The sequence below is a fragment of the Gnatocerus cornutus genome, chromosome 8 (assembly GCF_029298725.1).
Source record: "Gnatocerus cornutus isolate USDA-ARS CGAHR chromosome 8, icGnaCorn1.1, whole genome shotgun sequence".
NCBI classification, from domain to species: domain Eukaryota; kingdom Metazoa; phylum Arthropoda; class Insecta; order Coleoptera; family Tenebrionidae; genus Gnatocerus; species Gnatocerus cornutus.
The window spans coordinates 11218400-11231569 of NC_142240.1; the positions used below are offsets into that span (position 1 = coordinate 11218400).

At 36.8% G+C, this 13170-nt stretch overlaps 2 protein-coding genes across 4 annotated transcripts in view; both read right to left on the reverse strand.

Moving 5' to 3' along the window:
* Positions 1-12: 12 nt before the first annotated feature.
* Positions 13-4833, reverse strand: Akt (AKT serine/threonine protein kinase). 2 transcript variants are annotated; one of them, XM_088044456.1, is made up of 6 exons: positions 4619-4833; positions 2063-2386; positions 1634-2012; positions 1196-1585; positions 881-1114; positions 13-829 (listed from the first exon to the last, which is right to left on the reverse strand). In XM_088044456.1, exons 2-6 carry the CDS (start codon positions 2377-2379, stop codon positions 599-601), a joined length of 1551 nt encoding a protein of 516 aa, XP_087900582.1. In that variant the 5' UTR covers positions 2380-2386; positions 4619-4833; the 3' UTR covers positions 13-598. The 2 variants fall into 2 exon arrangements, with proteins under 2 accessions (XP_087900582.1, XP_087900583.1); XM_088044457.1 differs by lacking the exon at positions 4619-4833 and adding an exon at positions 3319-3390.
* A 1008-nt stretch (positions 4834-5841) lies between these two features.
* Appl (amyloid-beta-like protein) overlaps positions 5842-13170 on the reverse strand; it is a 40379-nt gene continuing 33050 nt past the window's right edge. Inside the window, exons 5-8 of one of the 2 annotated variants that reach the window (XM_088042978.1) lie at positions 8449-9128; positions 7751-8266; positions 7511-7702; positions 5842-7458 (exon numbers count right to left, since the gene is read on the reverse strand). In XM_088042978.1, coding sequence (XP_087899104.1) covers positions 7198-7458; positions 7511-7702; positions 7751-8266; positions 8449-9128 — 1649 coding nt within the window. In that variant the 3' untranslated portion in view covers positions 5842-7197. Of the gene's footprint in view, positions 7459-7510; positions 8267-8448; positions 9129-13170 lie in introns of both variants that reach the window. The other variant, XM_088042977.1, reaches the window with a different exon arrangement.

Consider the following 13170-nt stretch of genomic DNA (forward strand, 5'->3'; position numbering starts at 1 on the left):
GGTAGATAAAACTCCTAACAAAACAAAAATTTTATTTTTATCTCGTACACTGTTCAAGGATAGTATATAAACAGACAGTGGGGGAAGGTCACCATATGTATTTACAGGGCAGCTCAAAAAAGCGTTACATTTGATGTATGTACAAATAATATAGTAGTTTTTGTCACAAGCGTCCTCTACAAACTAAATATCGTCCACGAAATTTTTCCGGGCATTATTCAACTTAGTAACATTTTTCAAACTTAGACTGAAAATATTTAACAATCTTCGTATACAATAGGAAGTTAAATGCAAAAATATAGTGTCGCTGCATGAACAAATCAACGCTCTAGAAAATGCATTACACCATTAGAATAAAAAAAAATCACACTAACAGCGAAACTAACATTGTATTTTATAGATGTCATTATGTACAAGAAATATGTTCAGACAAACGGTAGCAAGATCAACACAGTCATAACTTCAAATTCTATTTACAATTTATAAAATATTATCACCAACTGTTAAAATTTCTTGTTTCTTTTGTAGATATCCATAACAATAAGTACAGTAGCTTTAAAGTATCGAATTATGTACATAAGTTTTAATAATGAATGAGTCACTGCATTGTTGCTACGCTGTTCATGCTGCCACTTATATGTGTAGAGCTACCTAACGTGGAAGACATATCTTGATAGCTAAATTGAGGAAAATAAGGCTCTTCTTGTATGGCACCCAAAGGACCCGAGGTATCCGGAGGAGTTAGTTCCACACTCTCACCGGTAAATTCGGAATCGAAATATCTAGTGTCTATGTCACTCGTGACTTGAGGTTTAAACGGTGGGGCAATCTGAAAACAACCCGTCAACTCCTACATCAATTTGTCGTGGGCAATATTTACTTTCTTTTGTTCCAGTTCTCTCCAATTTATACAACTGAAGAATGGATGACCCATAATTTGTTTTGCGTCATCTGGACCTCCTCCTAATCTCCTTGAAGGATCTTTAATTAATAACCCACCTAATAAGCCACGAGCCTCGGAACTGAGATTTCTTGGAAATTTCACCTCTTCCATCAAGATTAGAGTGAACAGGACGTCGTGGTCTCGGTTATAAAACGGCAAACGGCCGCACATCTGCAAGATAGAAAATATGCCGCACTTATCTTTACAAGAACAAATGGCTCAACATTAATAAAGGACTTATCAAAAACGTACCATTTCATACATGACGACGCCTGTGCCCCACCAATCCACAGCCCTTCCGTAATCATTATCCTCTAAAACTTCAGGTGCCAAGTATTCCGGGGTCCCACAAAACGTCTTTGTCGTGATCCCATATGTAATATCTTCCTTACACAGACCAAAATCGGCTATCTTAACATGTCCATCTTTATCCAAGAGCAAATTCTCTAATTTAATATCCCTATAAATTATATTTTGCGAATGCAGGTAAGCTAAAGCAGATATAATTTCTGCCCCATAAAATCTCGTGCGGTCCTCTGAAAAAACTCTCTCCCTCGATAAATGAAAGAATAATTCCCCTCCGTTGACGTACTCCATGACGAAACACAGTCGGTCGTTAGTTTGGAACGAATACTTTAACGACTGTAAAACAACCACTTTAGTATACAGAGTGATTATCGCGAAACCTACCGTGAGAAACGGATGATTCGTTCTGCGCAAGACTCGGTTTTCAGTTTGAGTGTGAGCAACTTCATCTTTTTGAATGATGACTTCTTTTTTTAAAATCTTGATGGCGTATAAGCGAGCTGTTGCCTTTTCTCTGCATAAAATCACTTTGCCGAAAGTGCCTTTCCCGAGGACTTTAAGAAACTCGAAACATTCTAAAGTCACTTTCCTTTTTCCGGTTGATTTAGAAATGGATGTGCCTTGATTGGAGAATTTCTGACACAAATCTTCCATGTTACTGCTTTCAGTCGTTGCGACTTCATCTGTGTAGGGAAACATGTCGATATCTTCGTAATCAACAAGACGCTCTGCGACGCTTTTGATTGCAGCGACCCACTCCTCTCTGTAAAATTATTATTCTAACAATCGCATTTGGTTAGTTTGTCCGTTTACCTTTCTCGTTCGCTTTCAACGTGGAACATCCTTTCGATGACAGTAGTCCATTGTAGACCTCTTATAATAAAAGTAAACGGTTTAGGCCTATCGGTCGACATAATTTGACACGATCTAACAGTAAAGTCATTCAAGGGGTCACTCATCGAGTTTTGATCAGGTTTGGTTTTGTAACCCAATAAGGAACCATTTTCTAATAGGACAAAGTACCGAGCACGCCAATTCTTGATGTGTTCTCCTCTTTTGAAAAGCCATCCTTCTTTCACGATGTTATATTTGTTAGAATCGGACGGCATAAAACTCCTTGCAGGCAACATTGTGGACCTAACAAAATAATAAATAGTACTGTTAGTTTAACTAGAATTAATGTTATCCGGTGGTTTTGGAAATTTTTAAATAGGAGTTATATGCTGTTGGTTTAAATGGATATTTATTACTACGGGGATAAAGAGATGCTCGAATTGTAAAGGAAAGTTGCCAGCGAATTGCGGCTAATCCGAAAGTTGATACAATGCTGCCTTATCTATCTTTGACGTTGTTTTAGCGACGTGTTATGAGTAAATTATCATGTATGGTAAAGTAACAGTTGATAGCTTTGCGTATTTCTAAAATGAATGCTGAAATGGTACGACAGCGGTACCAACAGGTTAATAAAATGCAAGGCCCACGAGACGACATCATAAGATTCATGTCAATAATTCGATCTTAGAAAATTACAAACTAAAACAAATTGCAATTCTTTTTGTCATTTATAAATCAACGCGATTATGGTTATCTAGTTTGCGAGCAAATATTAACTCAAAATAAATAAAACAACATTGTTTTTGTGGCATTTGGAAGAGCTAATCCATGAACAAAACATATCAGGAAAAAATTACAATTTTTAAAAACTTATGTTTATTTTTTGCACAGTACTAAAATGGATCGAAAGGTATTTTATCAATCATCCGGTATATTTCGATGATACCGTGTGGAAGGATTTATTAGTACGCGTAAAAAAAGTGAATTTTAACAAAAACGTTGGCGCGTTTGTTTTTGTACTCCAAAGCTCAATTTACAATGAAGCGCGCCGTCAAAATAATTTCTTTTCAGGGGCTTCCAGACTTCCTTTTTTAAACACCTGTTACAGTCATTACTCATTACATACCACATTAATCTCGCGGTTGATTAATCACAATATTGCACTCCATAAATAACGCTTTTGAGTCAAAATTTACCTCCATTTAAAGCCAAATTTAAACACTTATGGCACTTACCGATATTGTTAGTTCTGGACTAGTTTTGAGCAGTCTTATCTCAACTGACGGCACGTAGTAATTTACATGTCGCACTAATTGACGTGACTGTTGTCCGCTTCCTACATACGCATGGCTTTTACCACTTTCCAATAACATTAAAATTTTGGATATTTGCTAGGAACTGGTGTGACAATGATAGAAAAGTGACGAAAACATTGGCAATGTTTCCTTTTTTTGACCTTATTCATCAAAGAAATGAATACTTTCCTGTTATGACGGAAACAACGAATTATTTTTCCAAATACTATTATCATTGATCAGTAAACTATGCATCAGTTTTTCCCGAATGAATTTCGCGTTTTTTGTTTGACTATATCTGGCGGTTTCCGGTAGATCACGTCACAGGAAAGTGTCTTCAAAATACCTGTCAAGTTTGACAAGGCTATAGAAGGTATATCAGAAGAATGCAATGACGTCACTTCATTTCATGTAAACAAAATGACTCAAAGTTGGTGCCTTTTGAAAACAATGCATTGTTTTTGTCATCAAGTGGGTTCAAATCCCCACAATTTGGTGGCCCAAGTCCGATTCGTCGTGTTTTTATCATAGTTTCACGTGAACTGCATGTGTGTTTTTATTTACGCCTACACTTACTGAGCAAACAATTAAATGTCACTGCAGAAAAACAAAGATCTATAAATATACATGCCGATCAATAATAATTAGAAATCAAAACGATTGAATTTCGTAATGATTACCACGAGAGTCGTTCTTGGACTTGCTATATTTTAAATATTGACACTGATTGTACACCCAGCATGTCAATGTTGCATTGTTGGGTGCCCATAAATGGTGCCACTGGTTTTATGAATGAACCAGCGGTTGTACCCAATACGGGCACTGGAAAAAATCAATTATCGTCCAATCAGACCGCGGTTTCGGGCAAAAAGTGGCATGCTATCAAGGGAGAACTTAATACAAGTATATTATTACCTTACACTCACGGCCAATGACGTAATTTCACATTACGACATTTCACTCGAGAGTCAAAACAAAGGCACGGCGCCTACAAATGCCTAACAATGCCCGTTTTTTTTTGGTCTTTTGACACTTTCAACGCCCAGGGAAAAAAACTCGGTGATGTTTCGCCCAAATTTGAATTAGGTTAGGAAATGCCTTCGGAAATAGTGCATCCGGAGGTCATTACGTGGTTTTTATCGATTTTACAATAGAGGCCAAAGGCAAGAAACGTTACGAGTAGGTTAGATATGGTATTTTCCTGCTGAAAAATCCTACGATTACAAGTTCTCCAACTCACCTTTTAACTACGTTCTGTTCGACTCAAAGCCGAGAATAAACACATGAACGGTTAAGGACACAATGATTTAACATTTTTTACACGTGAAATTGTGTTATCTTTAATTAACTTTTAATAATATTACACAAATACGCATGAATTTACAAGGACGTGTTTTGACGCAGATATTTTTGTCAAATCCTGGTTCATTAAACTGCCACTGCACTGCCTCTAGCGGTGTCGTTGACGGCGCGAGCCACTGGAGATGGCGGGAAATTTGAATTACTGATCCTTAAGGATTCATCAAGACTTTTCTGGATGTTTTCAGGAATCTTAAGGATTTTTAAGGAATATTGCACATTTGAGATCTTTAAAGTCCATTTACACTACGACAGGATTGGTGAGAGCTCCTTGCGATTCCTCAGGACCTCTTGAATTTCAAAACTTTAAGGATTTTTTCAGAATCTTCGACCATTCTTTAGGATCGTTCAGCATTTGTAAGGATTACAAATTGTGCACTATTTGTCCTAGTTCCGGAGATATAAAGTTCCAAATATCAAGACTTTCACTTTTTGCATTTTTGGTTGCATTTTGGTGGCCACCCGAAACTTTAAATCCTTCTAATTCGGTTATTTGTTGACGTACGAAAATATTGAGCACAGTTTTGGATTCTACATGAAAATCTGCGTAAAATGAGTCATGTAATGTTATAATGCCGGTCCGTGGGATTATCTGGTGTTTCATTCCGTGATCCATACTTTATACATGGTTATTCAGGACTCTCCAGGCTCTCGTGGACTCCAAATGATTTTTCGACACTAATCTCTCAGAAGCTAAAAAACCTTGAGAACGTTTATGAATTTGAACGTTATTGTTGTCTTAAATTCTTGTTTTCTAGGACTGTGAAATTATTCAAAATTATTCAGGAATCTTTAAACTTTTCAGGGTTTTTTCCCTGCGAAAACAAAACTGTTTTCTTTCTTTGCAAGTGCGCGCGGAAAAAATATGACGATTTATGGATATTTCCACTATGAATGCGTCATTTCGTTTTTTTTCTGTGAGATTTATTTTGATCTTGTTGTTTACTTACTTTTTTATTTACACAATTACTAATTCTCTGGGGTTTTCAAAAACCGCAAAAATCGAGGTTTAAATCAAGTTCAAATAAAAAACGTGCTAATAATGATTTATATAATGTAAAAGTGTTAATTCTTGTGGCTTGGTCGATAATTAAAAATCCAATAAAATAATAATTTAGTTCTTTATTACATTAAATTTAAAATTACATGGCCACAAAACATATAAGTAACTATTAATTATGCTAAACTAGTCTAGTCACTTTCTGAATGATGAAATAACCATAGATAATGTATAGAAAAAAAGATGAAAAACCTATACGTTATTTATGAAACAGATGTTTGAAAAATAATTCTAATCAAGTATTAAACTATATGCACATCAAACACGCTTTTTATCAATTTTACATTCGCATATAATACTAAGTTTTTAAAAACTACTACAGGGAAAAAGTAAATTCATAAGTTACAAGAGAAAGTTTTGTATTCTAGACTGTACACATTAAGCTGTCAGAAGCCTCTTTTACAATGAAAATTGTCGCGCAATATTAAAAAAAATGTACGCAACAACTTTTGTACAAATTCTATGATTTGTATGATTTTTGTGTTATCTACAAATTGTTCATCAAGCTTTCGATAAAAGTTTAAAAAAACTGATTGAAACGTGATTTTGCTATACTAAAAAATTACGTTTCAAACGTGAATACGTTGTATCTCTGTCTTGACCATTCATCAGCGCTTTGCAATCCATGTTTTTAAATTTAAAGTAATACGTCTGTTAAACCACACGACTGCACCAAACTTATACACTCTTGTTAAAGAAAGATATACAAGTATTCAAATATTTTTCAATTGTGCTGGCCAAACTGATATGTACAGAAAAGTGTCATGTTCGGTAAGACGAACTGAGCTGTTTTCTCCACATATGCAAGAGTTTGGGCTTGATTTGAACTGAAAGGGCGTGAGTCGAAAGCTGTAGGTAATTAGTAATAAAAGTAAAAAGACTTTGTACAAAAAGCTTGTTGGTTGAACATGCACTTTTTATATTCTAATTTTATTAAGTATATTATGGAGGGTACCATACATCTAGCTACACTCTTCCACACTGTAAGGCCACACAATGAGGTGTGACTTTGCAGTGGGCACTAAATGATTATACAATTATGTGTAAAACATGGACTGTCTGTCATATGCAAAAATTATTACTTATTTATTAATTTAGACTTTTAAAAAGACTTTTGTTGATTATTCTCAAAATATTTATCTGTTCATTTTTGCATATGTAGAATTATTATCAGTTGCATTCAAGTCAGTTTAAGTACACATTACAAAATAACAAATCACTGGAATGATGTAAAAAAATAGCCTCAATAAGAATTAAAATAACAAAACTCAACAACGCGGTCACATTGTTATCCACTACAGATTAAACAAAAAGTTTCGCAATATGGCTGAAATAATATCGATAACAACTATATGAAGTGGTTAAATTAAATAAACGTCCCATCAAGAGTCACTTCAGGATTACTCCTTGACTTCAAAATATTTGTAAGTGGGATTTTCGTACCCATTAATCTGCATATTTGCTACGTGTCTCTCTTCAGGAGTAGCAGCTTGATCAACTTCCACAAATCCTTGGCTTTGTGGTGATCGCGCTGATCTACGTCTGGCTACCGCCACTCCCACTACCACAGCTGCCATTAAGGCCATGCCGGCAAAGGCGAGAGTGAAGTAAACACTCTTCCCGTCTTTGCCACCATACACTTCTCGCCTCACTGAGTACGTCTAAAACCACAAAGATTAAAAGAATGGACTGCCAAAAAAAGCAAGGACTTACAGGTTCACCATGACTAATGTCATGGGCCATTGCGTGTGCAACTCTGATTACATCTTGTTTGTGAACTACTGCGGCCACTTCTTCTACAGCTTGTTGGACGGCAGCGTCATCGACCTCTCTATGACTTGCGGTAGTTACGGAGTTGCTCACGATGTCATATGTTGTGCTTCCGGACGTTGATGACATGGTCGTCTGGAAATAACACACTAGACACAACTTTAACACGCCTTTACCACTTACTCTTTCCTCAGGAAGCGACTCATCTTCCATGTCTTCATCATCAAAGTTGCTGATCTTCTTTCCGAGGACAGCTTCTACTCTTTTCTTTTCTTCTCGGAGTTCGGATCTTTCCTTTTTCCTCTGTTCTTTTCGTTCTTTTTCCTGCAGTCTCTGGCGTTCACGCTCGGCTTGCTTGTTGGTAACCTCTGATTTATATTTGTCTAATATAGCAGCCTCAGCTTCTGTTGTCATAGCTAAAAGCGAACCCGGAGTTTCATCTTTTGATCTTAAAGCTTGGATATAATCATCCATTAGCTGTCCTATTTTTGTTGCCAATTCTGGGAAACGCTTTAACATCTGCATGCTTTGATTAACTGTGCGATCAATGTCGGTTAAACGTTCCAAAATGCGCGGCTGTTCACGAGCTGCTGCTTCCAAACTGCTGGCTAATAAATGGCGGTAGTGGTTGATGGCATGGGCACGATCCTTATGAAGAGAACGAAGCAATTTTTCCAAACATTTCTGGACGCGATGTGTCTGAAACAAGATCTCATTTAAAGAAGCTTTAGAAACTTCCTATATCAGCATTTTGTTTGGATTTTATTGTTGCAAGCGGAACGAAGAGTCTGCAACAAAGTTTACGGCAGCAGTTGTTTGTTTTCTTTACCGGTGCCGCATACCAATTACAACTCAACATTTATTTTTAAAAGACAACTTACATTTAATGGAACATCGTTCAAAGCTTGAGTATAACACGTCATCGCTTCCTTCTTCCGCTGATTGATGTGTGCAAGAACCCTCTGTTGATGCATAGCAGCGAGTTGGTGTTTCTCAGCGTCACCCTCTTCTTCTAAAGCTTGTACAGTCTGTTGGAATCTCTGCGTCATCCTCTGTTTAAACTCATCAGCCCCTCTTGGATCAGTTTGTCTCATGTCTTGGTATCTTTCCTCCAAATCGGACCAATCTTTCATGACCCGTGTCACTTTTTCTCTGTGGGTTTCTTCCAATCGTTCTTGAGCCTCCTTGTAACTTTGATGTTCATTCCGTGGGTCGAAATGAGTAAAATACGGATCTGGTGTGGGCACCGATGTCGGTTTCACCGTTGTTGTCGTAGTGGTCGTCGTTGTCGTTGTCGTCGACTGTTTACTCGCAGCACTTGTGCTCGACGGTGTTGTGTCCCAATCTTGATCAGACTCGTCGTATTCATCGTCATCGTCTTCGTCATCATCATCAATATTCGGATCATCAGACAATTCAGTGTCATCAGCTAAATCATCCAGATCGTCTTTATCATCGTCTTCATCCGAACCGACCGAGTCGTCATCGTCAATGTTGTCAAACATGTCTTGTTCTTTCTTGAGAATAGTCAAGTCGACGGGTTTTTTCGGTTTCATGTTGTCTGGAAGGAAATTAGCCGTATTATAACAAATGAGTTTTAATCGCACTGAATTAAAATTTATAACGATATCATCATGCATTTATGACCGTTTGGGGATTCAAACTTTTAGTTGAGGATAATGTTAAATGTCCCTTGCGAGCAACCGGAGTAGAAACAGCCACTCAATTTATCTTACGTGTTTGCGAAATTTGAATACTTTCATAATTTGTTACGTTTTGACTAGCTTTTATAGAGCGCCGGAAATCTCCAGATGATATTGGAACGGATTATATTGCTTTTTAACCGAATTTAGCCTCTTTGTGCGGCTTGCTTATGGTAATTGTCTATGATATTGTCTTGTGCTCGTTGCAAATTCAATTCCTTAATAGCTCCACATGCAACGCTCTGCTAGATATTCGCTTCAGACTCTGAATAGTTTCGTGAACTGCAGTAATTATCGTCATAATCAAAAATGAAACTTAAAGTTATGTTCGCTTCAACTCTATTACGTAAATTAGGGCTTGGAGAGACAATTTATTAACTATGCAACGGTTCCTCTCGAGGACTAATTTGTATTTTAATTGTTTTTCTAACTTACCTAATTTTATTTTAAAGTTAATGTAAGAAAAATCTTACTGGTTATTTATGTTTTAAATTTCGCGATTTCTTACCATTAAATAAGTCAAAAATGCCCAGTTTAAGCCAAAGTGTTAGTAAAGATTTTCCGACTCCATTAGAGGACCGCTTAGCGCCAAAAAACATAATGGAGATGCGTCTAAACACTTTAAATCATTCAGCCATTGAAAATTTCGCATTAAGCAGAACGTTTTGGAAAGTTTGACAGTTTGAAATTTCGCTTAACTATGCGTGACGGACTTTTAAACTCTTGTACAGCATTAACCAATTTGCGAGTGTAAAAATGTTGAAACAGTTTGTAGTGGGTTCCGCTCTTCCGTAAAAATAAATACAAGAGTCCGACAATGCAACAAAACTGCAGCGCGATGCGTTTACATCATAAATCGCTCTTGTGGTAGTCGCTTTAACAATAGAGTAAATTGCAACTTGTCAGTTTTAATGCATTATAGCCCTTAAACTTTCAAATTGCTGCCGTTATTCTGGAAAAACTCATTCCGGAGTTGTTCTAAATAGAGTTATTAATTCTGTCTTGCACAGACATCCCAATTTTTTGTATTGAAAAATACGTTCGTTGTGTTATCGAGCAGGATTTTTTTTTAATACGGTCCAGGATTATGTTGGCATTCTCATTGAACTGTAAATTGAGTTTAATTTACGAACGAACGCATTTGTGTCATAAACATACGTCACCTTCAAAGTTTGCTTTAGCTGTGTATATTCGAGTTGAATCTTTGAATGGTCGATTATCTACATTCAAAGCATATAACAGTTCATTAGTTTAAGGTCGGGTTCGGGGCGAAGCGCGAGCGTTCTAAGTGCAGGGACGTATTTGTTCCAGAAGGGGATGAGGGGCCTGCTTTCCTCTGATATCAGTGAAGCTCTGACGTGGATGGATGAGCTTCATTTGATTTAGAACTAACGCGAAATTGAACCACCGCATTTATATAATAACACAATTCCGGTTTATTAAACACAATTTACATGATCCGATGATTTTTAATCGTCCGAATCTTTGTTTGTTGTAATAAACTAATGATTCCCTCGTCTTAATGATCACTATCAACCCCAATCTCCGCCATTTTGTACTTATCTAGTTTAGCGACTTTATATTGTCTGCCAAATGTTTATGAGTCCTTTGGATAATTTCCTGCCGAGTGATGATCTCGGGTTTCACAAAAAGGAAGTAAAGATACGTTTTTGTTGGTTTAGTATTAACCGTTCTGCGAAACGAATATCTGTTTTATTTTACACGTTATTTCTCGTGAGAAAATCCACCACGGCTCAGGTTACAAGTTCGTGAGTAGTTTTGTCAGGACAAAAAAACATAATAACCTCCCAGAAAATAATTGCGAAGGAATTTTTCTGACCGTTCTTTGACCGATTATTATTATTTCAGTGGATAAGGAAGCTACGGATTCGTGAAAATTTCAAAAGCGCTGATTTATTGTCAGAGCGTGGGCATCCGGCTCTGGTTCATTGATTAACTAGTTAGAGGACCACAAAGAGGATTTCTTGTCAATTTCTTTGATGTAAGCGGAGGCGGGATAAAAACAAGAGCGTAGGAATTTTTACACCTACGTCCTTTAATTTTGCAAAAACTCTGCTGCGTCTTGACGGTTGATATTAAGGTAGAAGCTATTTTAACATTGCGCGTCTCAATTAAGAAACAGTTCCTCTAGAGATTCGAAGGAATTTTAGTTTCCCCGGCGCATCCACCATTTTTAGACATTTCCCCTTCAACCTCATGTTTTGATTCGACTTTTAAAACGCAAATAATGGAGCTTTAAAATACTTCACATGTTTTGTTTTGCGCACATTATAAACACGAGCTCGTCGTTTTATTTTAAAAGTTTGCCTCTGCCTCTTCAAACATTTCGTGTTTCCGCTAACGAAGGTAAAAATAAGTTGCAACGCAACTATATACATTAATTAAATTAAATGAGAACGAAAATGTTCGCCCTAAAATCCAAGAGGTAATACATCCACTAACTGCAAGAAATCTAATTTATCCCCAATGTTTACCTTTCGTGGTATTTACCTTATATTAACCCGCGAGTGGCTCGGGGGTTCGTTCTTTTATTTTTTCATCCCCAGGAGCTGCTTTTATCTTCTTATGATAACAGTATTAAAAGCGAATAGTTTGTATTTGGCAAGTCAATAATTTTTACAAGCTCAAACGTGCTTGAAAACTCATAAACAGACCGTAATTAACCGCGCAATTCCCGTGTTTATGGTATCGTTTCACTGAATCTTTACAAAATAAACACATCATATTGGTTACTTGAAGTTTCTTCGCCATATGTACACCGCCTGCAAATAGACACGTCTAAAGCTGTTGCTCACTTTGATGGTGAATAACAGTTTGAAATTCAATCTATCGGAAACATAAAAACTGTTGGTTCAGTGTCGGAGGCAGTATGTGGCTCCATTATTGGTTCTAGCTAAATTTCAACTATAAATCTGCAGTAGACGCTCGGATATTGCAGCACAGATTTCACGCGGCTCTCTTGAATGGGTGGCTTGCTTGCATATCCGATGTAGCTCCAGAATTGGAATGCTGCCGATAAAAAGAACGACCTTTGCATCGGACACGGAGGAAACGAAACGCTTTAATAAACTTGTTTGTGTGCCATACATCATCGACATAACAAACTGTTGTTGGTCTGAAGTACAAGCATGATTTGTCGCGTGGTCGTGTAACAACTTTAAGAAATTGTCAAGATAAACAGCACTGAGGTTACATATTGGCTTCTAAAATTGAAAAGAGCTCTAAATGCATTGAAAATATTTCAGAATTAAAACAGCAATTTCCTTTTCTAACGTATGACATCAAAGAGAATATGTGCTTTGACTTATTCAAATGCAGAAAGCATCAGAACAAAAGAAACCCAGCGCGAGTGAGACTTTGTAAATATTTTTTGTCGGACGATCAGTTGTTTTTATCCAGAGCGAGCAGCACTTTTCTTGAAATAATTAGGCTAATTAGCGAAGTTTTCAGATTATACAAATGAGTATAAATGGTTTATTACTATTAAAATAATCCAACACAAAGGAAACAACTTTTGTAACGACCGGCTTTAATTAGGCCACTCGTACTTTATATGGCTCATTAAAGAATGGTGAATGCGCCGGGAAAATTCCGTGTCAAGGCTACAAAATAAAAGAATTGATATGTTTACCGTAGATGCGAGTTTGCTATTCCGCCACTAATCTGATAAAATAACGTGACTTCAATTGATTACCATTTTAATGGGAGTTTATGCAGGATGCACTTCATAGTTCAGTTCAATTATTTAATGCGAAATAAAATATCACCGTGTGCCCAGCAAAACCTAATGAAAACGCGGTACCGTAATTACCAAACCGCGTTATCTTCGACCCGTAATGTCTCAAAACCGAATTATCATAGAGGTAATTACTTTCGGGT

Coding starts and splice junctions, on each gene's coding strand:
- Akt (XM_088044456.1), bottom strand. CDS start 2,379: ATGTTGCCTGCAAGGAGTTTTATGCCGTCCGATTCTAACAAATATAAC. Junction 1,115..1,195: donor GCGTCGTCATGTATGAAATG/GTACGTTTTTGA, acceptor TCTATCTTGCAG/ATGTGCGGCCGTTTGCCGTT. Junction 830..880: donor GAGAACTGGAACAAAAGAAA/GTAAATATTGCC, acceptor GGTTGTTTTCAG/ATTGCCCCACCGTTTAAACC.